Source organism: Zosterops lateralis, assembly GCF_965231275.1.
Source record: "Zosterops lateralis genome assembly, chromosome: 24".
Taxonomy (NCBI): Eukaryota; Metazoa; Chordata; class Aves; order Passeriformes; family Zosteropidae; genus Zosterops; species Zosterops lateralis.
In genome coordinates this window covers 4838829-4865865 of record NC_139784.1, presented here as the reverse complement: position 1 = coordinate 4865865, position 27037 = coordinate 4838829, and the positions used below count along the sequence as shown (strand labels likewise).

The 27037-nt window shown below is 60.6% G+C and overlaps 3 protein-coding genes across 3 annotated transcripts; all 3 read left to right on the top strand.

The window, feature by feature from the left end:
* The first annotated feature begins 873 nt into the window (after nt 1-873).
* Nucleotides 874-20085, top strand: STARD3 (StAR related lipid transfer domain containing 3). Its single transcript, XM_083877658.1, has 15 exons — nt 874-934; nt 5802-6051; nt 8882-8959; nt 9164-9241; nt 9332-9385; nt 9490-9607; nt 10630-10725; nt 11841-11896; nt 12608-12700; nt 13888-13950; nt 14914-15009; nt 15494-15573; nt 15923-16027; nt 17194-17287; nt 19234-20085. Exons 2-15 carry the CDS (start codon nt 5839-5841, stop codon nt 19336-19338), a joined length of 1329 nt encoding a protein of 442 aa, XP_083733784.1. The 5' UTR covers nt 874-934; nt 5802-5838; the 3' UTR covers nt 19339-20085.
* Nucleotides 20086-20896: 811 nt separating this feature from the next.
* Nucleotides 20897-22419, top strand: TCAP (titin-cap). The gene is made up of 2 exons (XM_083877613.1): nt 20897-21059; nt 21838-22419. Exons 1-2 carry the CDS (start codon nt 20914-20916, stop codon nt 22091-22093), a joined length of 402 nt encoding a protein of 133 aa, XP_083733739.1. The 5' UTR covers nt 20897-20913; the 3' UTR covers nt 22094-22419.
* A 1643-nt stretch (nt 22420-24062) lies between these two features.
* Nucleotides 24063-26842, top strand: PNMT (phenylethanolamine N-methyltransferase). The gene is made up of 3 exons (XM_083877406.1): nt 24063-24217; nt 24362-24569; nt 26273-26842. Exons 1-3 carry the CDS (start codon nt 24064-24066, stop codon nt 26706-26708), a joined length of 798 nt encoding a protein of 265 aa, XP_083733532.1. The 5' UTR covers nt 24063; the 3' UTR covers nt 26709-26842.
* Nucleotides 26843-27037: the final 195 nt, after the last annotated feature.

Sequence of the window (27037 nt, the reverse complement as noted above, 5' to 3'; positions counted from 1 at the left end):
ATGCTGGGCCATGCTGGGCCACGCTGGGCCATGCTGGGCCACCGCGCCGGGACACGGCGGGACCCCCGGCCACGGCCGCCCTCTCCTCCCCACGGGCTTCGTGCCCACCCGGCTGCCGGAGCCGGGGATGGGACCCCCGGGCGCTGGCGGGGTCTGGGCCCCCCCTGGCTGCTGCCCCCCGGCCCCAACCGAGCAGAGCCCCCTGCCCGCAATAAACGGCTGTACAGAGGCTGGAGAGTGTTTTGGGGGGCTGGGGGTTCCAATCCCCTTTGTGGGGGGGTGACAGACTGGGGGTGTGGGGCAGGGGATGGGGGGTCTGCGGGCTGGAGGAGGAGATGTGGGACAGGGTGCCCCACGAACACCCCTCTCTCCCATAGGGAATGGTCTGTCCCTCGCCCCACTGATTCCCCCCCATGTGGGGAATGGTGTCTCCCAGCCCCATGGATACTCCCCCACCACGGAATGGTCCCTCCCAACCCCATAGTCACCCCCCCTCACTGGAGAATGGTCTCTCCCAGACCCACTGGCACACCCCCAAGGGGGGGAATGGTCTCTCCCTTGCTCACCCCGTAGACACCTCCCCCCTCCACACGGGGAATGGTCTTGCCTTCACCCCACTGATTCCCCCTTTAGGAATGGTCTCTCCCGGGCCTATTGATTCCACCTCCCACCAGCAATGGTCTCTCCCAGCCCTACTGATCCCCCGCATGAGAAATGGTCTCTCCCAGTCACAGTGACTCCCCCTGCCATGGGGAACGGTCTCTCCCAGCCCCACTGATCCCCCCTCTCGCGGTGAATGGTCTGTCCCGGCTGCCCCCGCGGCCGGCGATGGTCGGGGCCGGCCCAGCCTCGCTCTGGAGTTTCCCTTCCGGGGTCAGAGGCGGCGGCGGCGCCGGAAGCGGCGCCCGGCGGGACCCGGACCCGGCACCGGGAGGTACCGAGGGGTTCGGGGGGGACACCGGGGGCGCTGAGGGCCATTCCCGGCCCCGGGGCTGGGGCGGGCGGTGCCGGGCTGTGCGCGGGTCCCCGTGGCTCGGCGGGGCCTCGGTGCCGCTCCCGGGCCCAGCAGCGCAGCCGCCGGTGGGAGCGGGACGGCTCGGGGCTGTCACTGAGGGCTCCGTCCCGGTTCAGGACCCGGTTACCAGCACTCTACGGCCCGGGAGGCCTCGGGCAGCCCCAGGGATCCCGTTTGGGCCTTCTCGTCCCCGGGGCGGTCCCGTTATTCGCCCTGTCCCCGCTCCACCGCCGCTCCCGGAGCCTCGGGGGGATCCCGGGAGTCCCGGCAGCGACACCCCGAGCGCGGCCCAAGGGTGAGAACCGCTCCGGTCCGGGGTCAGCACCGGTGTCACCCGCGGGGAACGGGGGGCCGGGGCCGGGCGGTGCCGGGGGCGCTCCTGGAGGCCCGGGGGGCTCGGGGGGCTCCCGGGGGTGGCGGCGCTGCCTTTCCCTCAATCCCCGAGCTCTGGGATTCCCGCGGGGGCTCCGAGCCGGGGCTGGGGCTGTGCCGGCACATCCCGGGCTTTTCCCGCTGCTCTGGGGGTTGGAAAAGCCCCGGGCTCCATCCCCTGCCCGAGGAACGACCGGCCCGGAGCGCGGGGTCCCTCCCTGGCTGTGCCCCGAGGGCTCCACATCCCGCCCCACATCCCAGCACATATCCCCTTGGGAACGGTCTCTCCCGACCCCCGGGGGCAGTCACAGCTCGAGGGTCCCGCGGGGGCTCCGAGCGCCGAGACCCCCAAATGTTGGGGTGGGTTTTGGGACACAGGGAGGAGATATACTCTGTATTTCACCCCAGATCTTGTGGAAAGGAGGGACAATACGGGATGCTGCAGGTGGCTGCGGGACAAAGCCGCTTTTCCCGGGGCTCTCCGAGTTTCTCCATGTCAGGAGGGGAACAGCTCCCGGGGGTCTCGGTGTCCCCACTAAACCGAGGCCTCTGCAGTGCTTTTGCAAAAACTGTTGGATCTTTCCCAGCTCTGTTTTGGATGTAGGTTCTACCTCTGGTTTAATTTTGACTTTTTTGTTGTTGTTGTTTTGGAGGGAAGCTCAGACACCCCTTAGTGCCCAGTGTGGTTCTCCAGGTGTTCTCTCACCTGGCAAACTCTTCCCTCTGGAATATCTCACAGTGATCCCTTTGCCCCCGGGATGGCTCAGGGGTTTTGGGGGTCCCGCTGTGGGTGTTCCCCACCCTGGGCTGCCCCTCCCGGCAGAGGGGACAGGAGGAATTGTCACATGAGCCGGGGGGAAGCGGGAGAGGAAGGAGAAGTGGAGTCACGGGGTGGGAACAGCTCCTGACTGGGAGACGGGTCATTAATGAGCCAACGGGGCTGGGGTTGGGACAGGCCTTGGCACAGCCCCTGGGAGTGTTTTGGTGGACAGTGTCCTGCTGCAGCTGGGCTGATGGGGTTTTGGGGTGATGGCACTGAGCTGTGGTGGCACTGGGGTGACAGTTTTGGGGTGGTGGCACTGGACTCATGGGGTTTTGGGGTGGTGGCACTGGGCTGACAGGGTTTTGCTGGGTGTTGGTGCTGAATACTGGATCAGGATTCCACCACCCACCTCTCCTCTGTGTTTGTTTCCTGCTGGGATCTGTGGGATGTGGTGTCACCCTTGTCCCTGCAGCCTCTGTCACCTCCTAATCCCCAAACTGGGAGGTTTCCTCAGCAAAAATCCTTCCCTGGAGTGTCAAAACCCCTTTTGTCAAGTCAGAGAAGCCCAGAAGGTCCCTGGGGTGTCTCCCAGGCTGTGATTTGTCACCCAGGGTGTCCTCCTGAGATGTGATCTTTCTCTTGGGATGTCCCCTGGGCTGTGACCTGTCACCCAGAATGTCCCCTGGGCTGTGATCTGTCACTTGGGGTGTCTCCCAGGCTGTCATGTGTCACCCAGAATGTCCCCTGGGATGTGATCTGTCTCTTGGGGTATCCCCAGGCTGTGATCTGTGCCTTGGGGTGTCCCCTGGGCTGTGATCTGTCACACAGAATGTCCCCCCAGCAGTGTTTGCCCCTCACTGGAATGGAATCCTGGAATCATTCAGGCTGGAAAAGCCCTTCAGGATCATCAAGCCCAACCCTTCATCCAGCACATCCCTGTCACCCCTGACCCATGTCCCCAAGTGCCACATCCACACAGTTTTTGGCCATTCCAGGGATGTCGACTCCATCAATACCTGAACAGCTCCTTCCAGTTCCTGATTGTCCTTTCAGTGAATAAATCCCCCTGATGTCCACCCTGACCCTCTCCTGGCACAGCTTGAGGCTTTCCCTGTGATCCCATCCCTCGTTCCCTGGGAGCAGATCTGACCCCCTCCCTCCTGGCCCCGGGATGCGGAGGATGCTGGAATGCATAATGGAGCACCGGGGCGCTCAATAATTCATCTGTCACCCAGGAACTGCCACGTTTCTCCACATCCAGCCCCTACTCCCAGCTCTCAGCTGCTGGAGGGAGCAGTGGAAGGGTGGGGGAGCCTTGCCTGGGATTCAGACATTCCTGCTCTGCCCCACAGTGCGGGTTCTCCCTCGGGAATCGGATGGTTTGGGAGGGGTGTGTGTGTCCAAACCGGCCTAACCCTCCTCGGGAAGGTTGGGATTAATGATGGATGAGCCGCACCAGGGTGCTCTGGTGCCACGTCCTGCCGTGTCCCCATGTCCTGCCGTGTCCCAACACCCCATTGTGACCCTGCCCAGCATCCCAGGATCGGGTCCCTGGAGCCTCTCCGGGTGATTTTAAAGCGCTGTGAAAGTTGGGGAGGGGCTGCCTAAGTGCAAAGTGCTGTTGGAGGGGAGGAGGAGGCGGCGGCAGCCCCGGCAGGGGGGGATTTATTATTTATCCCTCACAGATGTCCTTAACTTTTGTCACTTCGAGCCGGGCCCGGCATGTGGAGCAGCTGATCCGAAGTGACAAGGATTCCAGCTCCTTCCCAAGCGCCTCCGAGTGGGACTAACAGGGATTTGACAGGAGTCCAGCTTTGTTCCCTTTCCAGCCCCGGCACTCCCGGGGGTGGGATGCAAAAACCGCTGGCTCAGGGATCCAAACTGCCCCAAATGGGGCTGTGCTCGGCTCCTGCAGGTGCTCCTGGAGCTTCACATTCCTTGGGATTTACACTTCCCACACATCTGGGCACAACCTCCTGGCCTTTTTTTCCGTGGGATTTCTGGTGGACAAACCTCACTGGGATCCCGGCGGGCACAGAACTGTCAAGGCAGGAACTCACACCACAATCCTTTTTTTTGAGGCAAAACATCCTTGAGCAGGAGGATTTAGTGCAGGGAAGGAGTTTGTGGCTGTGCCGTTGCCGTGGGTGACTCGGAGGTGACAAGGCTGGGGCTGACAGATCCCTGGCCCGACCTGTTTTTGGGATCCTCTTTCTGTGTTTGTCCCCGGCGTGTGCTCCCGTCACGCTGCCTTCCCACAGGGCCCTCCTTGTGCTGCGCTGACGGAGAGGAAAAATTTCAATACAATGGTTGGCACAGCTGCAGGAAAACAGCCCCGGCCTTCCAACACCTCACCCGTGCCGGGATCGTGTGCCCGGCACTGCCAGGCGGGGCTGGGACAGGGAACAGCTCCTTCCCTGATCCCGGGACAGGGAGCAGCTCCTTCCCTGGTCCTGGGATGAGGAGCAGCTCCTTCCCTGATCCTGGGACAGGGAGCAGCTCCTTCCCTGATCCCGGGACAGGGAGCAGCTCCTTCCCTGGTCCTGGGACAGGGAGCAGCTCCTTCCCTGATCCTGGGACAGGGAGCAGCTCCTTCCCTGATCCTGGGATGTAGAACAACTCCTCTGATCCTGGGACAGGGAGCAGCTCCTTCCCTGGTCCTGGGATGTAGAACAACTCCTCTGATCCTGGGACAGGGAGCAGCTCCTTCCCTGGTCCTGGGATGTAGAACAACTCCTCTGATCCTGGGACAGGGAGCAGCTCCTTCCCTGGTCCTGGGATGAGGAGCAGCTCCTTCCCTGGTCCTGGGATGAGGAGCAGCTCCTTCCCTGATCCAGGAACAGGGAGCAGCTCCTTCCCTGATCCCGGGACAGGGAGCAGCTCCTTCCCTGATCCAGGAACAGGGAGCAGCTCCTTCCCTGATCCAGGAACAGGGAGCAGCTCCTTCCCTGATCCAGGAACAGGGAGCAGCTCCTTCCCTGATCCTGGGACAGGGAGCAGCTCCTTCCCTGATCCTGGGACAGGGAGCAGCTCCTTCCCTGATCCCGGGACATGGAGCAGCTCCTTCCCTGCTGTCTCCCTGCTGCTCTGCTGGCCCAGTTGGGCATCAGGCCCAGGGTTCTCTCCTGGCTGTGCAGGCTGGGGTCTGTTCCAGTGGGATGCCTGGCTCCTGAGGCTTTGCTTTCCCTGCAGAGGGAAGGGTGGGGTGGCTCCATGATTTCAAGGAATGCTCCCAAAACATCCTCAGACCCCTTTTCCTGTGCCCACAGTGTCTCCATGAGGTTTGGGGTCCATTTTTCTTCTTCCACAACATTTTCATGAGGTTTGCAGCTCCTTTCCCTGTTGCCTTGGCATCTCCATGGGCTTTGGAGCTCCTTTTCCTACTGCCATGGCATTAAAACCTATCCAGTCCCATCCCCTGCTATGGGCAGGGACACCTTCCACTATCCCAGGTTGCTCCAAGCTCCATCCAGTCTGGCCTTGGACACTTCCAGGGATGGGGCAGCTCCTCTGGGCGCCCTGTGCCTGACCACCCTCACAGGGAGGAATTTCCCCCTGGGATCTGATTTGCTCCTGGGGTTATTTGCCATCGGGGTGGGACAGGAGCAGGGGTGTGGCAAGGCCTGAGGGTCCCGTGGCGTGTCCCCGCAGGTGACGCTGCCGTGGCCGATGTCCCCGACCCCGGAGGATGAGCAAGCCCACGGACCTGCAGCACGACCTGGAACGCAGCCTGCCAGCCATCGCCTCCATCAGCTCCTCCTTCTCCCAGAGCCAGGGCTTCTCCCCGTACTTCTTGTCCCCGGAGAAGAGGAAAGCCATCTCTGATGTGAGGAGAACCTTCTGCCTCTTCGTCACCTTCGACCTGCTCTTCATCTCCCTGCTGTGGATCATCGAGCTGAATGTGAGTTGGAGGAAACAAACCCGGGAATCTTTGCCCTTTTTAAACTCGGTTCCCTCTGTTAATTGCTCTGTTCCCCCACTCCCGGGACAGATCTTTGTTTGCTGTTCCCAGCGCTGGCCAAGGAGCCGCTGTTCTTTAGTGTAAACTAAAGTCCAGCTCGTTTCCTGCCTCGGGGCTTTGTCGGGGCTGTCCGGGGTTGTTAACACCGTCCCTTTGTTGTGCTGTAACAAGATCCAGGGCCTCTGCAATCACCAAGTGGAGCCAAATTCCCCTCCTGCTCCCCTGCCCTGATGCAAAGCTCCTCCCTGGGTTTGCTGCTGCCTGCTCTCAGAGCATCAGAGGAGCAGGGGAGGATCCTCCGGGGACTTTGATCCCAAAATTCTGCTGCTAATCTCTGCTTTGGGAAGCTGGAGGTGCTGCTCCACCTCCCAAGGGATTGTTGAGGGGGATGTGAGTGGTTTGATTCCTTCCAAAGCAACTCACAAGCTGCCGTGTTTGCTCTTGTGTTGCAATAACAGGGAAAATCCAGTTTATTTACCTCAGTCCCACCAAGTCCAAATCCCTCCCTGGGCTATATTTTGTTTTTATTTTCCCTGAACCGGCCCTGGCTGGTTTCAGGTACTCCATGTCCTCCCCTGGAACACCCGGAGCAGAGATGAACAGATAGACCCTGGGCTCTGGCCTGCATTTATCAGCACTGAATCCTACTGCTCCCTCAGCAGCTCTTATCTCTGCCCTTCTTATCTCTGGGTGTCTGCACTTAACAGACTGTCCGGGCCAGCAGCTCCTCACCCTGCCCAGAGCCCCCTGCTCCCCACCCCCCTTAGGAAAAACCATCTCCCAGCCAGCATTCCAGCAATGCCAATGGTGTCCTGCCCGCCCAGCTTGGACCCCGGCCCCCCTGCCCTTGTCCCAGTCCTCTCTCACTCACGGGGAGGTGCTGGAATTCCAGCCCCCAGGAGATAATCCTGGCACGGTCACCAGGGTGATGCTGAGCGTGTGTGGGTCGTGCAGGTAGCCATTAATGAGTGACTAAGTGCTGATATTTGGGCCCCCGAGCTGAGATGCTGCATATTTAAAGCCATTAGAGCAGCTTATTTGCCTGGTTATGAAGAGCAATGGTTTGATATCATGACTAATGCCTTTTTTTTTTCTCCCTTTCTTTCTTTTTTTATTTTTTTTAAATCCAACCGTTTCCTTTGCTGCGAGATAAGCCGAGCAAATTGCCCCTCGTTAAAAGCAAACCATAATTGTGCAGGCTGGGTGCTCTCAGAGCTAGGGAGATGCCTCAGGTGGTTCATCTGCCTGGTGCACAGCCTGCGTTTAAGCTGAAAACAACCCTCCCCAAAGCTTTCCCTGTGTCTCGTCCTTCCTGCAGCATCCCATGGAGTCGGGGTGTGGGGATGAGGCTCTCAGTGGCCACTGAGCAAAGCTGGCCCAAATCCCGTGGCCACAGGTCAGCTGGAGGCACAGCCCAGCTTTGCCCCCTCTCTTTTTGCCCCTTTGTTTTGTATTGAGCCCCATCCCAGACTGGGAGGGATCCCTTCCCAATCCTTGTGGTTGCCTGTGCTGCCCTTGGAGTGCCAGAACAACACCTCTGCCAGGGACTCGTTCCTTGCAGCCCATCCACCACAAACACCCCCCAAAAACCATCACCCAAAGCTCTCCCTGTGTTTCCTCCTTCCTGCAGCATCCCATCGAGCCAGAGAGGGGGGAAAGAGGCTCTTGGTGGCCACTGAGCAAAGCTGGCCCAAGTCCTATGGCCACAGGTCAGCTGGAGGCACAGCCCAGCTTCACCCCCCTCTTTTTCCTCCCTCTCCCTGGGTTTTAAGCCAGAGCCCTGACCCAGAGGGATCCTTTCCCAGTGGCTGCCCTTGGAGTGCCAGGACACCCTGGCTGCCAAGGACTGGCCCCAGATCCACCAGCTCGTTCCTCACAGCCCATCCACCAGCTGCTGGCTCCACCAGCTCCCGGCCAGCTGGGCCCCTTCCAAAGCCATAGCCTAAAGGTGAAGCATTTGTTCCAGTTACCTGAGCCCAGCACTTCCTCCCAGCCAGCCATTCCAGGCTCCCAGGATTTATGGTGGCCAAAGGACCAGGGCTGTCAGACCCTGGATTAGCTCGGGATGAGCTTTTTCCGTGCTCCTGTCAATCCCAGAGAATGTTTTTGCTTCTCTCAGATTCCCTTGCAGCCCGTGGCTGTGCATCCCCCTCTCCTCTCTCTTCCCCTTTGCCAGCAGGTTTGATCCTGCTGGTTCCCTTCTTCCATCAGATTTCCTGGAGCACTGCTGGGAGCTGTGGGAAGCCAGCTGGAGGGAGAAGGGACCCCTCAGTGCTTTGCATGGGGAGGATCCTTAAATCCCCCCAGGTCCTCAGTGACCCCGAGACCCCCCACAGGAAGATGTTTAGTGTGTTAGTGAAGGTTCCTGAGGAACATCTCCTCCCATTCCTCTGGAATCTTCCACCTGGACAAGGTGGGCAGCAGTGGCAGGTGTCCATCCAGGGGCTCCAGCCTGTGAGGAACTGGTGGCACTGGCTGTGCTGAGCCGAGGATTTGGGTGTTGGAAATCACCTCTTAAAGGTGTTAAATGCCCCTCCTGCCCCACCCGTGCTCCTCACTGTGAAATCCTGGAGGGAAACATGTGGCAGGAAACGTGTGGGATCCTCCCTGGTCCTGTGCTGGCAGAGGAGCCCACGCTGGGCCTGTGGGACCATTTGTGTTCCAGGTGCATTCCCTGACCTGGCCACAGCCCCGGGCACTGCTTGGCTCCTTCTCCCATTAGTTTCTTATCAGTGCACTCAACAGCTTCCTGCTTCCCTGTCTCCCTCAGACCAAGGTGGGCATCAGGGAGAACCTGAAGAATGAAATCATCAACTATGAATTCAAGAGCTCGTTCTTTGATATCTTTGTGAGTATCTCAGCCTCCTGCAGGGCTCTGGAGCTCCGTGGGGCCAGGAGGGTCTGGGGTCTCCCCTTGCCCACCTCGGTGAATCCCTCCTGGTGCAGCCTTGACCCATCTGTTCCCCGGGAGCTGGCGCCTGTCCCTGCCCTCCCAGCACCTGGCAGAGGGACAAGGGCAGTGACTGGTGTCTCTGGGTGTTTGTTGTTGCAGCTCTTGGCTCTGTTTCGCTTTGTTGTTCTGCTCTTGGGCTACGCCGTCGTCCGCCTGCGCCACTGGTGGGTCATCGCGGTAAGGAGGCACTCTGGCCTTTCCTGGGGGGAGTTTTCCCTCTCCTCCAGGGATTCTCAGGGATCTGAGCTCTGGCCACTTGTTTTTCAGGTCACTACACTGGTATCCAGTGCCTTCCTGATCGTGAAGGTCATCCTCTCCGAGGTTGGTTTTCCCTGGGCTCGCAGGAAGTTGCTTTGTGATTTCTCAGTGCTGTTTTATTCCCTGTTTGGGTCAATCCCTGTGGTTTCTGCTTCTTTTCCACACAGCTTCTGACCAAAGGGGCTTTTGGGTATTTGCTTCCCATCGTCTCGTTTGTCATTGCTTGGCTGGAGACCTGGTTCCTGGATTTTAAAGTCCTAACTCAGGAAGCAGAAGAGGAACGATGTGAGTATTTTTGCTCCTGTCTGGTGGGAGTTGGACAAATCCAGCCAGGCCTGGGTTTGCTGCTGCTCTGGCAGCACCTTGATCTGACATTTCTGGGAAAGGGATCTCCAGGCTGCCTGGGATGGGAAGTGCCTGACTCAGTTCTGTTATGGTCAACAAGTCCCTTCAGGGGCAGAAACACCAGATTATAAAAAGCATCTTTTAATTGAGGGGAGAAAAATGTGCCAGATTTCCCAATGGCTGGGTCCTGCAGCCAGACATGCTGGAGACAGAGCTCAGCTCTGCATGGGAGAAAGTGTTTGGAACCAGGGAAGCAAATGCCAGGCAGAGTGTTGGACTCCCTGTCCTGATATCTGTGTTTGGATCTGGCTGGAGCCCTTTCCAGGAGGGCTGCTGCAGTCACAGACACATTCTGTGCCACAGGGTGAGTTATGGGGTGTGAAATTCTGCGGTCTGTGGTCTCTGAGGTCAGACTGAGCAGGGATTTGGGCTGACCTAATGCTTCACACATCACCCTGTAACTTCCAGGGTCCTTCTAGGGAGCTGGCCTGGAATAGCTGCCCATTCCTAAGGCAGCACAAGGAGTTTGTCCCTCTCCCAGGAGCCACTGGCTGGGAAATGGCACCAAACTAAAAGGGGCATTTGTCAGGCGGGGCTCAGTCAGAAATGCTCTGACTGGAAAGCACCAGAGGATGTTTGGGTCTTGCAAGGAGGCTTTAAGTTGAAAAATGATCAAGTGTTTAATGCCTCTATTGGATTAGGCTCAGGTTCCAAATTGCTTCCAGGGGAAGCTCTTATTTAATTAGATGCTTAATCGCCTTTGGATTATTTGACAGGCAGAAGAGCCCATTGATCTCCGGGGCAGATAAAACGTCTCAGACAAAAGATGAGGCAACAGGAGCTGAGGCTGGCTGGTGTCAGTGGGAAAAGACATGGGAAAACGTGGGAAACAAGAGGGTTTTTGGGCAGGGCTGGGGTCCCAGAAGCTGCCAGGTGTTAAATCCTCCTGCTCCCATTCCCAGGGTTCCTGGCAGCCCAGGCTGCAGCCTCAAGGCCACTGCTGTACCCCCGAGCCCTCTCCGAGGGACAGTTCTACTCCCCACCCGAGTCCTTTGCAGGTAAGGTCACCTGTGTCATCACCTCCCTTCCTGTGCTCATCCCACCATGGAATTCCTCACCTCCATCTTCTCTTTCCCGAGCTCTGCCTCGTTATCCCAACCCTTGGCAGAGCCTCCAAGAACTGACACTGCAGAACAGGGTCCTCTCTCTGTGCCTGCACCTGGGCAGGGGTGGCACTGCCACACTCTCCATGTGGCACCTTTTTATCAGAGCCACCCTCAGCCCCGCTGCAGCTCCGTGGGGAACTGGAGCCTTGTGTGGGCTTGGGATTAAATGCTCTGAGCTGTGTGCTTGGAAAGTGCTGCCCTGGGGTGAGGGCATGGGGGTGGGTGGTCACAGGCAGGTGAGGATAAGGGCTGGTGGCTGTGTCACTGCCCTGTGCTGGCACTGGAGAGCTCCTGGCATGGGAGTGTGGACATCTCAGCTGGATTGTCCTGATGTAGCTGACACCTGGGATGAGCTCAACCTTCTGGAGCATTCGTCCTGGTGTACCTGAAACCTGGGATGAGCTCAGCTCTCCAGAGCAGTTGTCCCAGTGTGACTAACACCCAAGACAAGCTCAACCCTCTGGAACACTTTTCCCAATGTGGCTGACACCTGGGATGAGCCCAGCTCTCTGGAACACTTTGCCCAGTGTAGCTGTCACCCAGGACAAGCTCAGCCCTCTGGAACATTTTTCCTGTTGTAGCTGACACCCATAACAAGCCCAGCTCACTGGAACACTTTTCCTGGTGTAGCTGAGCCCAGCTCTCTGGAGCAGTTGTCCCAGTGTAGCTGACACAGGGATGAGCTCAGCCCTCTGGAATAGTTGTCCCAGTGTACCTGACACCCAGGATGAGCCCAGTTCTCCAGAGCAGTTTTTCCAGTGTAGCTGACACCTGGGATGAGCTCAGCCCTCTGGAACACTGTTGCTGGTAAAGCTGACACCCGGGATGAGCTCAGCCCTCTGGAGAGCCAAGCAGGTGTTCAGGGAGACAGGGCCAGAGTCATCCTCACTGACAGCCCTTCCTGTTGGGTGAGGGACAGGGATCAGACACTGTCCCCCATGAGAAGGGAGGGAGGTGGGACTGGTCGGGTGTTCATTAATTGTGAGTTAATTGGTGCTTCCCCATAGGTTCAGACAACGAGTCTGATGAGGAAGGTGTGGGGAGGAAGGCCTTGACAACTCAGGTAAACAGGGCCTGGCCCTGCCTTCAGCTCCAGGCTGATCTGGGGCTGTGGGAGTTCTCCCCAGTCGTGTGGTCCCATGAGGTTCTGCTGCCCCCCATTGCAGACCCCTCAGCTCTGGGGACGTGTGGCTGAGCCTCCTCTGTGCCACGGGGCTGGTGGCATCGTGGTCACTGCAGGAGGGGTCATCTGAGCCCCCCAGCTTTATCCCACTCCCCAGAGCTGTGTGCTCTTCCCTGCAGCATCCCACAGGGATGTGTTCTGGCTCTGCTCCTGCCTGTCCCTCTCCCTTCCCCCTTCCATCCCTGGTCCTTTGGTCACATTCTGGGATGGCCATCACCTCACCTGTCCCCATGGCTTGAGGAGTGGCCCTTGACCTCCCCAAAACCTGGCTGGGCACAGCCTTTGTGCCCTTTTCCAAGAGATCCTGCTCCTGCTCAGCCCCAGTTCTGGCTGCTCCAGGAAGGAAGCTGCACATCCCAGAGCCCTTTGCCTGCTGGAAACCTTCCTGCTAAGGCGGGAGCAGCTGGTGTGTGGATCCAAGCCAGGGTGGGGAGCGTGACTTGGAGCTCCAAAACGAGGCCTCTGTGACCCAAATTAAGAGATTTCTGATCCCCTTTCCCTCTGCCAGCCCAGGGAGGGGGGGAGCAGCCTCACACACACTCCTCGAGCTGCCTGCACGCCCAACTAATGAAATCTTCCCTTCTTTCCCAGGAAAAGGAGTATGTCCGACAAGGCAAAGAGGCCATGGAGGTTGTGGACCAAATTCTCGCCCAGGAGGAGAACTGGAAGTTCGAGAAAAACAATGCAAGTGTGGTTTTTCCTCCCCAGCTGGCAGAGGGCATGGATGGCTTAGCAAAAACCGGGACAAACGAGGCTTTGGAAACCTCCTTGCGCCATGAAAAATTAACAAGCGTTACAATTACCTGATTGAATTAGGAATCTATTCCAGTTCAGTTAAATGTAAAATCCCCTCTTATTTAATTAGACGTTTAATTGCCTTGCAGTTTGACAGGAGAGGGCCCTTCCCTCCTCCCTCTGTCCGGAGGTTGGGCAAGGGTGGCTGGATCACCTTTGGGATGCAGAGCCATGGGAAGGAGCAGGGGAATGTTGATCCCACAGCTCCAGCCCTGCCTTTGCTCCATGGCCAGGTGCCTTTGAGCCTGCTGGGGGCCCAAACTGGCATCTTGGCCCATGTGGGGCACTAACTGCTCTTCCCACCCCCAAAACCACTGGTGTCCCCCTTCCCCAGCACCTGGAACCTGGGTGGGTGCTGGGGTTGTAAATTTGGGCTGTGGCTCTGCCTACTCCAGACTTTTCTGGGGTGCACAGAGCTTTTTTCTCTCTCTGAAGAGCGGAGAGAAAGAGGAGGGGTTTGCCCCCCAAACCCAACCTTGTTCCATGAGGTTGAAACACGACTTGGGCGGGGGTGGGGGGTGCGAATCCTACAAACTGCTGTCTCATCTGGTGTTTCAAATTCCCCTGTCAAGTGATCCTTTGTCTGATGCCAAACTAGCTGGGCAGATTGTTTTCTTTTTCCAAAGGGGGATGGATTTAAATAGACTAATCAGAGTTTAACACAGGGCTAACGATGAAAGGTTTTCATCTGCCCATCCCCGGCCCCTCCGGGGAGGCTCCTCTCAGCCATAGGTAACACCAGCAGCGCTGGCAGAGAACCCCCTTCGCACCCCGGTGCTGCTACAAAGAGAATGTGACCTTGACGTGGGGTTTGCAGCCTGGCACGGGGCGGATTCTTTTTCTGTCTCATCCCTGCTGCCTCTCTGGATATTGTTTTGTTGATGGGAATCTAGGCACGGCCAACTGAAATGTGCTGGGGGTGGTTTCTGTGCTGAGGTCGCTGCCTGGTGTGAGCGGCAGGGGGTGATTGGGGGCTGCAGGGGGTGACAGGAGCCTCAGAGTTTTGGCCAAGTTCACCCGAAATAGAAGCAATCCCTTTTACTGATAAAAACACAACTTTCTCCTCTCTTGCACAGGACTTTGGTGATGTTGTTTACACTTTTGAAATCCCTTTCCACGGCAAGACCTTTATTTTAAAGGTAAGAACATCCTTGGGCTCACTCCTTGGTCTGTTTGGCACGGGGGAATAGCCACGGCTCAGCTTTCAGGACAGGTCAGGCTGCAGAACACACTCCCTGTGCTTGAGACAGATGAACAGCACTAGGGAATCTCTCCAGGAAAACCCCTTGGCCGGCAGACAAACTCCCCAGTAAATATCCAAGGCCCCAGACTCCGCTGGTAGAGTCAGGAGCAGGTGACTGCAAGACTCGCTTCCAACCCCAGCATCTCGGACTAATCTGACCAAGGAGGCTAATTGGAACTAATTGCCAGCAAGGCCAGGGCTGAGCGTGCGTCTGCTGCTGCCTGGCACGGGGCAGAGCCGCTCGGAAGTGCCTTGCTCCGTGCCCTCTCCCAAGCTGGAGTGGCTTGGCTGGGAACCACGCTTTAATGAAGCGTCGGTGCTGCCGTGGCTTTTCTTTGTTCCAGTGCATATGTTGCCTCGCTGGCAGGAGCTGCCAGTGGAGCAGCTCTGTGTTCACCAGCAAAAGCTGGATGGTCCCACTTTGCTGCGTTAACCGTTTGCCTCCGAAGATCCCCGCTCCCGTGGGGATTGCAGGGGGGAATGGAATGGATGCTGTGTGTGCTGGAGCTTGGAATGGCTTGGGGAAAAAAAGGAAAGAGTCAAAAATGCAACTTCCCGAAGCAATGGTGCACGGGAAACTGCTGAGGGTGGGAGAGGGGCAGACAGACAGGCAGAGCTCAGTGGCTCCCAGATCCTGAGGTCTGTGTGTCCTCTCTGACCCCATGTGTGCCCTCCAGGCCCCTGGGAGCACTGGGACAGAAGGGTGACAGCCATGGCTTTGCATGGAGGGGAGCCAGGCAGACCTCACCCCTCCCCTGTGATCCCACTTGTCCTTTGTGTTTTGCCCTGTTTTCCTTAAAAAATAATCTCCCCCAAGGGGAGCAGAGGGGCTGGCTGACTGCTCTGGCTCTGTCCTCAGGCTTTCCTGCAGTGCTCTCCTGAAATGGTTTACCAGGAGGTGATTCTGCAGCCCGAGAAGATGATCCTGTGGAACAGAACAGTGGCAGCTTGCCAGGTGAGCGTGCTGGACAAAGATGGCTTAATCACAGGAGCTCCTTGGAGCGGAGAGCTGGAGCTTCCCCGTCCAACACAGGCTGCTGGCGGTGCTGGAGCCGGGCTGGATCCCAGTCACCGAGGCGTTAAATCTCCGCCGCTCATCCGTGCGCTCCGCGCGCGCCGCGGCAGCCGGCTGCACGCCTGTGCCCGGCCAAGAGCCCGAGAGGTGGGCAGGGACGGGGGCCAGGGCTCTGCCAAACCTGCCTCTGCCTGGTGGGAGGGTCTGGGCCTCGTGGTGGAGAGCTGGAGGTGACACCTGTGTCCCCCAAAAAACCTCAGGAGATGAAACCGTGCACGCGACGCTCATTGCCCTCTGCCCCAAAAGACCCTCTGGTGTGATGCTGATTTGGGGGAAGATTTGCTGTATCCTCTTGGCACGTGCAGGCTTGGAGGCACAATCTGAGCAAATAGTCCTTTTTATTTATCCCCCTGCCCTTCCCCAGATCTTGCAGCGGATTGAGGACAACACGATCGTCTCCTACGACGTGGCGGCCGGAGCTGCTGGCGGGGTGGTGTCCCCAAGGTCAGTTCATCCCACACTGCCCCAAACACCCCCCAAACCACGGGGAGACCCCTCTGGGGCACTGGGAATGCTCTGGGCTGCTGGGAGCTCTGGTGTCACTGTGGTAGGGCTGGTTGGTTCTGCAGGTAACGCTCCCAAGGGCGAGCAGCCCCTGAAATTTCCTCCAGACACTCCTGGCAGGATTCTCAGAGCTCCAAACCTCGGTCAGTCGGGTTCCCAGAGATCAGTGCTTGGCTGTGCTTTGTCCCTGTGTTGACACAGCCCTGCCACAGCCTCTCCCAGCAGTCCAGAGAGTGGGATCTGCCCCCTCCACATCCCAGGTGTGTTTTTAAGCCCTTTCTTTGTGCAGGGATTTCGTGAACGTGCGTCGGATCGAGAGGAGAAGAGACAGGTACGTTTCCTCAGGGATATCGACCACGCACAGCCTGAAGCCTCCGCTCTCCAAGTACGTCAGGTGAGAGGCAGGTGCTGTTTTTTCAGCTGGGATCACGCACTTCTCCAGAGCTTCAAGGCAAAGAGCCACTTAACTGCAAGCCCTGCTGCCTTCCTGGCAGGATTTGCAGGAAGCTGAGCTATTTGTGGAGCTGAACCTTGCTTCCCTTGTTCGTCTCCCTTTGTTCAAGAAACTCTCTGCGCTGTCAGCGGTGCTGGGGCGTTTCCCAGCTCGGGGGAGTGGAGGTGCTGACCAGTTACAGCACAAACCCCATCCCGGTCCCACATCCTGTTTATGTAACTGTTAATTCCCAAACAGGAATTTCTGAGGGGCAGTAAACAGCTGGCTGTGGCTCCAAGCCTCTCACATGCCTTTTGCTCCTCGTAAACCGCTCACTCACCGAATTTGAGGCACTGAGGGGTGAAACGAGGATGGACCAGCTCCCAAAATCTCAGCAGGGCTTTGGCCTCTCCCCTTCCAAAGGGACAGGCTGGTGATGGATCCCGGCGGGGTCGGGCTCATCAGACAAGGACTCCTTGTTCCTGCCGGGGCCCAGCTGTGCTGCCGCGCGCTCCAACTTCGGTTTTCTCAATAATCTGGTTAAAGTAATTGACATTTTATCTCAGAGCCCTTGGAGCTGCCTCAGTCTATTTAGGAACTGGGGACTTTCAGGGCTTGGAAAAATCCTTTAAAGAACTCACACAGCAAAAAATAGCGTGTTCTGAAGAGAGAAGGGAAATCTGTATTTGGGCTGTGTGTGCACAGCTCCCGTCTCAGAGACGGATCAGATGGTGCTGGGAAGGATCTGGGGGCTGGAGTGACAAGTGCTGAGCCTGACCCGAGCACACAGAGCTTCCTGAGACCTCTTGTTTGCACCCAGGGCTGTGCCTGGGAAAGCTTCCCGTGGGGAGCAGCTGGCACGATCCAGAGGCAGAGCTGCTGCTCCACCGGCAGCCCTGGCACCAGCACTGCCAAGGCACCTGTGGGAAAGCTGCCCTGCCGTGCTGGCTCGTGCACCTGGAGCCAAGGCACACACCTTCCCGGGCTCCCAGCATCTGCTCCTGCCCCCCTGGGCTCTGCTCTTCACTGCCAGGCTCAGCTCTGTGTGGTGCATCCCAGAGCTACAGAGAATTCCCAGCCAGAATTCCAGCCTGGCTCTGCCTGACCCTCTTGGCTTTCCTCCACAGGGGTGAGAATGGACCTGGGGGATTCATCGTCCTGAAATGTCCCAGCAATGCCAAGGTCTGCACCTTCATCTGGATTCTCAACACGGATCTGAAGGTAAAGCCAGTTCCTGGGTGAGGCTGCTGTGTCCTGTCCCCAGCTCAGCTCTCCCCTCTGCCCTGGGGTCCAGCAGCCCAAGGCCCTCTCAGGGATCCCAGCAGCCATGGAAGTGGCCCCTTAGCAAGCCCTGCCCTGAAGGGACTCAGGTTTGGCAAGTGGGGGTTAAACCACTCCCAAAATCCCCCTCCTTTCCCAGAGGGAGTTTGGGAAGCTCTTCCTTAATATCTCACTTAGGGGTTTGACCTCTGAGTGCAGGGCTGGGGGAGAGGATGTTTTTATCCTCGTTGGTGACCAAAACCAGTTTGAAGCATGGGAAGTTTTGTGCTTTGCCACTCCCGGGAACACTCCAGAGGGGCAATTCCCTGCTCCTGAACCCCCTGGCACGACCACAGCCACCCAAAACCCACCCTGGAGGGAGGGAGCTGCCGCGGGTCCGGAGTTATTTGTGGAGCGGCGTGTCCTTGCCGCTGTCCCGGACAAAAGGCAGCGCACGGAGGGACCGGGATGGGGCGGATGCGGGAGCGGGAGCGGAGTTGGCCCCGTTCCTTCCTCCGCGGAAGGTTGACGTGGTAACGGCGCTGCCGCAGCAGCACAAAGGCTCCATTCATCCCTCGGCTGTGCTGCAGCGCTGCGGCCCCCTCCTCTCTCCTCCCCTCCCCTCCCACGGCCCCCTCCCTTCCCCCAGAGCCCAGCGGCTCCTGCCTGTCTTGCCAAACGCTTCGGGAAAGGTTTTGGGGAAGCGCCGAGAGCGGGACGGAGCAGAGCGTGCCCTTCCCGCCCCGTTGTGCCAGGGATGTGTTTTCCTCCCATCACGGGCAGGTTTTGGGAAGGTGACAAACCCCCCCCGCGGTGGGGCTCGGAGAGAAAAGAGGTTCCTTGTGCTTCCCGGGCCAAGCGCTCCCAGCGCCGCCTCCGCCGTGGAAGGAATGCCGAGCTATTAATAACCCCCAAGTGCTCCCACCGCCTTCCCCAGGGGCTCTGCCAGCGCCCGGAGCCCTCTGCAGCTCCTCGCTCTTCCCTTTGGCCCTGGAGGAGTATTTATAGCCCATGGCTCATCCCTTCCTGCTCCTCGGGGGAGGGAGGATTCCTCACGTGTGTGTGTTTGGGTCCGGAGCTCCTGTCGGGAAGTGGCTGAAATGGCCCCTCGCACTTTTCCTGCCCCTGTGCCCGAGGGAAAACCCGCTCCAGGAAAAGATCTGTGCTGGACCACCCCAGTCCCAGGGGAGGAGAGTGTCCTGTGCCTGCCTGACCCTCGGGATGGGTTGGTCACTCATCCCTCTGTGCCCCTGGAGCGGTTTCCAGCCCTGCCTCAGCTCCCTCTCCCCCAGAGACAAGGATTATTATTTTTTCATGGCTCTCCCACCACGGAGCCGAGGCCGAGGCGGTGGGGGGTGAGTCGTGCAGGGCTTTTTTAGAGAGATAGAACCACACTGCAGTTCCTCCCCCGGACTGAAGCTCCCTGAGAGATGCAGCTCCGCACAGCGGTGCTCCTGCATCCCTGGATCCCTCTGGGGTGGGGTGGGATGGGGGCAGACCCCAGCCCCAACCCTCATTCATGGCTTCTGCATCCCTGGGATGAGATGGGAGGGGGACAGCGCTCAGTCCAGCCCTTGCTCATGGCCTCATGTCCCTGGAACCTCCCAGGGTGGGATGGGGGACAGTCCCCAGCCCAGCCCTCACTTCTGTCCCTGGAGAGACAGGTTGGGTGCAGCCCCCAGCCCCAAATCCTCTTGTCCCTGCACACCCTGAAGTGGATGGGAACAACCCCCAGCCCTTGTCCATGGCTCTGTGTCCCTGAAACCTCCAGAATGGGATGGGGGTAGTCCCCAGCCCTGGCTCATGGCCCTATATCCCTGTCCTTGGAACCTCCCAGGGTGGGATGGGGGCAGCTCCCAGCCCCAAATCGTCCCTCCCAGCCCCGTGTCCCTGTCCTGTGTCCACAGGGTCGCCTGCCCAAGTACCTGATCCACCAGAGCCTGGCCGCCACCATGTTCGAGTTCGCCTTCCACCTGCGCCAGCGCGTGGCCGAGCTCTGCTCCAAGCCCTGAGGACATTCCAGTGCCCTCTCTGCTCTGTGGGGATGGGGACAGGACCCTGCACCCGCCCAGGGAGGGGTCCCCCCACTACCAGCCATGGGCTGAGCCAGGGGGGCTCAGCCCCCTTCCCACCACGGTTGCCCTGAGTCGGGGCCCTGGACCCGACTGTTCCGTGCCAAATCCCTGCCCTGCCCTCCCCGGGGGCTGGGCCGGCCCCCCTCCCCACAAACGGTTTGGGGGCTCAGCTGGCACCCCCAGATTCCTATTGCTGCACCCCAATTCCTTGAGGAAGAGGGGACAGAGGTGGTGGCCATGTGGGTGAGGACTCAGCTGAGCTCTGCCCCCCGCCAGTGGGTGAAGGCACAGTTTGTGTCCCCCCCCCACCCACTGTGACCCCAGGGCTGCGCCCCCCACCCCATGGACAGTGCTGGGGACCCCCCAAAAAACCTCCCCTCGGCACTGGCCGAGCCCCCTCCTCCCCAAACCTGCAGCTGCCGGCGGAGCCAGCGCGGGATTTGCCTTAAGCAGAGACTTTGATCCTTTTTGGGGGTGCAGGGGGGGGTGTTGGGGGTGGGGGTGCGGGGGCGACTGCGTTTCTCTACCTGCCAGCGCCGTGTGCTGCTCTAAAAACAGCAGCAGCAGCAGCAGCAGTGGCAGCAGAGCGGGGCCGCCCACACACGGGGGCTGCACTGAGGGAGGGGGGCACCCACAGCCCCCCCTGGGCTCTCTCTGCACCCCCGGGGGCCTGGGGGTCCAGGCCCCCCCAGATCTGTGGGGGTTGAATTAAAGCCTTGCACTGTTTGCAGCTCCGTGTCACCCGTGTGGCCTTTTGTCACCCAGTGAATCAAAGGGGTGTGGGCAGATGTGGGAGTGGGGTCACCCTGAAGCCCCCCCAGCACCCAAGGGTGGGGTCTCCAGGGTCCTTGGGTCACTGGCTGTGGGTGGCACTGTCCCCCACCCCGTGGTGGCCCTGGCAGCTCTATGGAGCTGGAGCATTTCTGTCTGTACCAGCTGTCCCCATTGTCCCTCCAACCCTGGGTTCACCCCTTGGGGTGGGACCCTCATGCTTGGGGACAGCTGGGGGGGCTGGACCCCCATGTCCTCTCTGTCACCAGCCACGTCCACGTGAGCCCTGGGTCACTGTCACCTGGCTGCTGGCCCTACAAACAGCTCATTTGGGGGTCCCTACAGCCCCAAACCCCTGTCCTTATGGGGGGGACACCCAGGGAAGGACCCCAATGTCCCTCTGAGGTCAGCGGTGCGGCCGCTGTGGGTGGCACTGGGATGGCACAGAGGTGGCACGTGGCACCCCAGCGCCGTGGGGGGGACAGGGAAAGGCCAGACGTGCCCTGGGCAGGTGCCAGGGGGGTCCTGCCGGTGCCATCACGTTGCTGGCAGGGTCAGCCCCACATCCCCATGGCGGGAAGCAGGGCGGGGACACACCGGTGGGTGCCACACACGTGTCCGAGGTGCCACCGCCCCCGCTCCCCCCCCTTGGCAGCGCCCGGTGCCAGCGGCGTGTCCCAAAATAGCCCCAGCGGGGCCATAAAAGCCGGGCGGGCACGGGAGGGTGAGGAAAACGGCACCATGGTGGGCCCTGGAGTGATGGGGGGCTCCAAGGGGCTGCTCTCAGCCCGCCTGGGCTGCTCTGTCCAGGAGGAGGACGTGGGGCGGAGAGAGACCTTCAGTGCTGAGTGGCTGGACCTGGAGCTCAGGACCCGGCCCGAGGATGGGTGAGGGCACAGCCAAGGGCTGCCAGGGGTCTGAGGGGCTCTGGGGACACAGGGGGTACAGGGTGCTGGAGGATTTGGGTTTTTTTTTTGTGGGGATTGGGGTTGTGGGGGGCTCCGAGGGTTCTGAAATGTGGGGTTTCTGTGGGCTTGTGGGGAGCTCCACATGTCTCAAATTGTGGGATCTCCATAGGGTTTTGGGAGGCTCTTAAAGGTCCCAAAATATGGGGTGTTCATGGGTTTGTGGGGTGGTTCCAAGGGTCCCAAAACTGGGGGTTTCCGTGGGGGTTTGAGGCTGTAGGAGACTCCAGGGGTGCTGATGGGGTTTTGGGCAGCCCAAGGGTCCCAAACTCAGTTGTTTCCATGGGGGTTTTGGGTTGTGAGGGGGCTCCAAGTGTCCCGAATTATGAGGTTTCCAGGGGGTCTTGGGGCTTTCTGAGAGTTCCTGTGGGATCAGGGAAGCTCCAGGGGGGTTGTCCAAGAGGGATTGGGAAGGTCTCAGAGGTTCCTGTAAATGAATGGGGGCTCCTTATGAGGTTGGGGGTGGCCGGGATTCCACAAGGGGCCAGGAGAATATGGGGGGTCTCCGGGGGGGTGGTTCCTGTTGGGCTGAGCGGGGACATGGGACATGGGGGTCTCCAGGGGTGGGGTAGGACATGGGGGTCTCCAGGGGTCCAGGGTCGGGGTAGGACATGGGGGTCTCCAGGGGTCCTGGCGGGGCGGGGTGACCCCAGAGGGTCGCGGTAGGACATGGGGGTCTCTCACACCGGCCCGTGCCCAGGTGGTGCCGGCGGGAGGCGGACACGCAGCGCCGGGAGACGCTGGAGCAGCGCGGGGCCGTGCGGGTGCTGGAGCAGCGCTCGCCCTGGGGGATGCTGCGGCTGGGGGTCCTGGGGCAGCCCCTGACCCAGCACCTCCTGCCCTACGCCCGCACCCTCCCCGTGCCCCTGTTCGCCCCCTCGGACCTCCGCGGCGCCAAGGGCGGCATTCCCCGCACCCTGTCCCGCTCCCTGTCGCACGAAGCCCAGCGGGGCTGAGAGAGGCAGGGGGGCTGGGGGAGGTCGGGGTGGGGGGCAGGAGGGTGATATTGGGGGGCTGAGGGGACCCACACGGCTGGGTCTGCTCAGCCCCCCCGAAGAGGCGGCACAGGAAGGCGGGGGCAGGTGGGGGTGGGCTCCCATTCGCCTGGGACCCCACCCCGCTGTGGGCGTCGTGGAGGCCGGTGGGGATGAGGACCCCGCGGGTCGGGGGGCTCCCACCCTTCGGGGGGCTCCCGGCAGCTCCGGCGTGACTCAGTTTCCCTGGCGAAAAGAAGGGAATGAGAGGATGAGGAGCGCTGAAACCCGCCCGGGGCTGGAGGGCGCCCTGGGGGGCTGGAGGGGGGGGGTGGGGTTGTACAAACCGTGGTCTTTGTACGGCAATAAAACGCCTACCTTGGCACGGCAGCGTCTTCTTTGGGGGGGTAAATAGGTGGGGGGCAAGATTTAGGACAAGCGGGAGCGTTTGTGGGATGGGGGAATGGAAGAACAGGGGGAAACTGAGGCACAGCAGCTGGAGGGACCCGGTGTCTTATGGGACTGGGGGGGTCTGGGTGAGGAGGGGGGGGGCTTGTGCTTATATAACCCCCCCGCATCGCCCACCTGGTGCCAGGATCCGCAGTGCCCAGATTAGCTGTTCCCGCTCTGGATCCCGCTGTCCCTGGGCCCCCGCCAGGCCCTGTGCCCTCCCTGTGCCCGGCCCCATCCCGGCCCTTCCTCCCAGGAGCCGCCTGTGCTCCACCTCCACCCCCGACGGCTCCAGCACAGGCAGAGTTTGGGTCCTTTCAAAGCCCCCAGCCCCATAAATGGGTCCCACCTTGCTCCTTATCCCGGGGTGCTGGGAGCACTGGGAGCCCTGGGAGCACTGGGAGCACTGGGGGCACTGGGAGGACTGGGGGCACTGGGAGCCCTGGGGGCACTGGGGGCACTGGGAGCACTGGAGGCACTGGGAGGACTGGGCGCTCTGGGAGCACTGGGGGCACTGGGAGCACTGGGGGCACTGGGAGTACTGGGAGCATTCGGGGCACTGGGAGCACTGGGGGCACTGGGGGCACTGGGAGCACTGGGAGCCCTGGGGGCAGTGGGAGCACTGGGAGCACTGGGAGCCCTGGGAGCACTGGGAGCACTGGGAGCCCTGGGGGCAGTGGGAGCACTGGGAGCACTGGGAGCACTGGGGGCACTGGGGGCACTGGGAGCCCTGGGAGCACTGGGGGCACTGGGAGCACTGGGAGCACTGGGAGCACTGGGGGCACTGGGAGGACTGGGGGCACTGGGAGCCCTGGGGGCACTGAGAGGACTGGGAGCACTGGGAGCACTGGGAGCACTGGGAGCCCTGGGAGCACTGGGAGCTGGCAGAGGAGGTGCTGAGTCCTGCCAGAGCAGGGCTGAGGTCCAGCACACTCAGCTCACTGGTGACGGAGAGCTCAGATGGGCCCAACCCCTTCCCATCTCCATCCCAAACCCCACTTCATTCCGATGCCTTTCCATCCCAATCCCATTTTAATCCCTTCCCATTCTCATCCCCATCCCATTCCACCTCCAATCCCTCCACATTTCCATTCCCATCCCATTCCAATCCTTTCTCACTCCCAATCAACACCATTCCTGTCCCTTTCCATCCCCATCCCTTTTTTACCCCTATCCCAATCCCCCTCCATCCTCCTCCCATGGGACACTCATCAGCAGGGCTGGGGCAGCACAGAGGGGTCACAGCCACACCTCGGAGTGGGGGGGACACAGGGACAGGATTCCTGGATCCCCGCAGCCCGGGAAGGGAAGAGCCGTTATCAGCTCCGGGCTGGATCCGGCCGCGGCCCCGGGGCGCTGGCGCTAACCGCGTTAGGCGGGATGGATGATGGATGGAGGGATGCGGGCTGGATGGATGGGGCCGTCACGGCTCCCCGCGGCCCCCCCGGGCCGGGCAGGGATAAAAGGCGGCGGCGGCGGGGCCGGAGCCGCAGCCCCTCGCCATGAGCAGCCCGGGCGAGCTCCGTGAGGGCTACGAGCACTTCGACCCCCGCGCGTACCTGCGCAACAATTACCTCCCGCCCCGCGCCGACTTCTCCTCCGAGGAGTTCGTGGTGCCCTGGAAGCTGCGATGCCTGGCCGAGACCTTCGCTAGCGGTGAGGGGAAGGCGGCGGGGACCCCCCTAAGCCTCGCAGTGGGGTGGAGAAACTGAGGCAGGGAGCTCCTCTGGCTCTCCCTGGTTTTCCCAGTTCCCTGGATGGGTTTGGGGACCAGTCCCACATGTCCTGTCCCTTTCCCAGGTGAGATCCGGGGCCGGACGCTGATCGATGTGGGCTCGGGCCCCACCATCTACCAACTGCTGAGCGCCTGCGACCACTTCGAGGAGATCGTGGCCACCGATTACCTGGCGGTGAACCGGGAGGAGCTGGGCCGGTGGGCGCGGGGCGAGCCCGGAGCCTTCGACTGGAGCCCCTTCATCCAGCACGTCTGCAAGATCGAGGGCCGCGGGTAGGGGGGCCAGGGGGGCACGGGGGGGCTGTGGGACCCCAGGAGGAGGGTGGTGTGTCCCTAAAATTAACTGATCCAGCTCCTCACAGATCCTGGGCTGACCCCTGTAGGGTGTTGTCCCCAAATCCTGTGGGATCACAGCCATGTTTAACCACAGATGCTGAGGTGATCCCTACAGGACCATGTCACCAAAATCCCATGGCATCACGGCCCCACATCCTTACAGACACTGTTCCCAAATCCTGTGGGCTCACAGCCCCATGTCCCTGCAGATGCTGGGGGGATCCCTGCAGGATCCCAGCCTCTCACATCCATGGAATCCTGTCTATCCCTGTGGATGAAGGGTTGATCTCCATAGGAGCCTGTCTGCATGTCCCTGTGGGTGCCCAGTTGATCCTGTTCCCACATCCCTGTGGCTCTTGGATCAATCCCTCCTGGATCCCATCCCCACATCTCTGCAGTTGGTTGATCTGGTTGATCTCCAACCTCTGGTTGATCCCCAGGAGTTCCTGCCCCTTTGTCCCCGTGTGTGTTGGGTTTGCCCCAGTGGAATCCTGTTCCTGGGTCCCTGTAGGATCTGTAATTGGCATCCCAGCCCAGATCCCTGCAGGACCCTGTCCCCATATCCCTGTGTGAGCTGGATTGATCCCATCCCCACAAGGCTGTGTGTCCCGGGTCAATGCCCACCTCATCCTTACTTCCCTGCACAGTCCCGCCCCATATCCCTGCAGAATTCCACCCTCACATCTCTGTGTGCTGGGTTGATCCCATCCCAACACCCTTCCGTGTGCCAGCTTCTTCCTGTCCCCACATCCCTCTGTGTGCCAGATTGATCCCATTCCCACAACCTTGCATGTGCAGAATCATCCCATCCCCACACTCTCCTGGGTGTCAGGTTAATCCCATCTCCTAATCCCCGTGGATCCCCATCCCCAGATCCCTGTGTTTGCCAGGTCAATCCCCTCCCCATATCCTTGTGTGCGCAGGGTTGATCCCATCCCCAGATCCCTGTGTGTGCAGGGTTGATCCCATCCCCAGATCCCTGTGTGTGCTGGATTCATCCTATCCCCACATCCCTGCATTTGCCGGGTCAATCCCCTCCCTGCATCCCCGTGAATACCCGATTGATCTCATTCCCACATCCCTGTGTGTTTGACTGGTCCCGTCCCCACATCCCTGTGTGTGCCGGATTGACCCCATCCCCACATCCCTGTGTTTGCCGGGTCAATCCCCTCCCTGCACCCCCGTGAATACCCGATTGATCTCATTCCCACATCCCTGTGTGCTGGATTGCTCCCACCCCACATCCCTGTGTGTGTTGGACTGGTCCCATCCCCACACTCTGCGTTTGCCGGGTCAATCCCCTCCCCACATCCCTGTGTGTGCAGGGTTGATCCCATCCCCACATCCCTGTGTGTGCCGGATTGACCCCATCCCCACATCCCTGTGTTTGCTGGGTCAATCCCCTCCCCACATCCCCATGGATACCCGATTGATCCCATCCCCACATCCTTGTGTGTGCTGGGTCAATTCCCTCCCCACATCCCCGTGGATACCCGATTGCTCTCATTCCCAGATCCCCGTGTATGTTGGACTGGTCCCATCCCCACACCCTGCGTTTGCCGGGTCAATCCCCTCCCCACATCCCCAGTGCCCCACCCCACTCCCCCCCTCCCCTTTCCCCTGTTCCCCCGTCCCCTCAGGGAGCCGTGGCAGGACAAGGAGCGGCGTCTCCGCGAGCGTCTCCGGCGGATCCTGCCCATCGACGTTCACCGCCCGGAGCCGCTGGGGGCCCCGCTGCGCCCTCCGGCCGACGCGCTGCTCTCCGCCTTCTGCCTGGAGGCCGTGAGCCCCGACCGCGCCGCTTTCGTGCGGGCCCTGGCCCACGTGGGGAACCTGCTGCGCCCGGGGGGGCACGCCCTGCTGCTGGGGGCCCTGGGCGAGTCTTTCTACCTGGCGGGCCCCGCTCGCCTGCCCGTGGTGCCGCTGGAGGAGTCGGACGTGCGGGAGGCGCTGGCGGCCGCCGGGTTCGCGCTGCGGGAGCTGCGGAGTTACGCGATGCCCCCCGCGCTCCGCACCGGCGTGGACGATGTGGACGGCGTGTTCTTCGCCCACGCCCAGAAACCGCTGGAAGCCTGAGGGGGATCCTCGGGAAAGGCCGGGAATTGTCACCCGGCCCGGCAGCCCCAAGGGTGGGTGGGGTGGGCTGGAAGCGCTGCTGACCCCCGGCTGGTTGTGGGGATGGTGATAATAAAGGAGGAGGTTGTGACAGAGGATGGAGATCTCGGGGGATCAGGGGTGGGGAGGGAAATGGGGCACAGGGAGGGGGAATGGGGGGAGAGGAGGGTGGGAAATGGGGTGCAGGGCAGGGGAGGATGGGATGGGGGGGTGGATTCACAGTAGGGGGAAACGGGGCACAAAGGGGGGTGCAGAGGGCAAGAACAAGGGCAAGAGGTGCAGGACAGGGC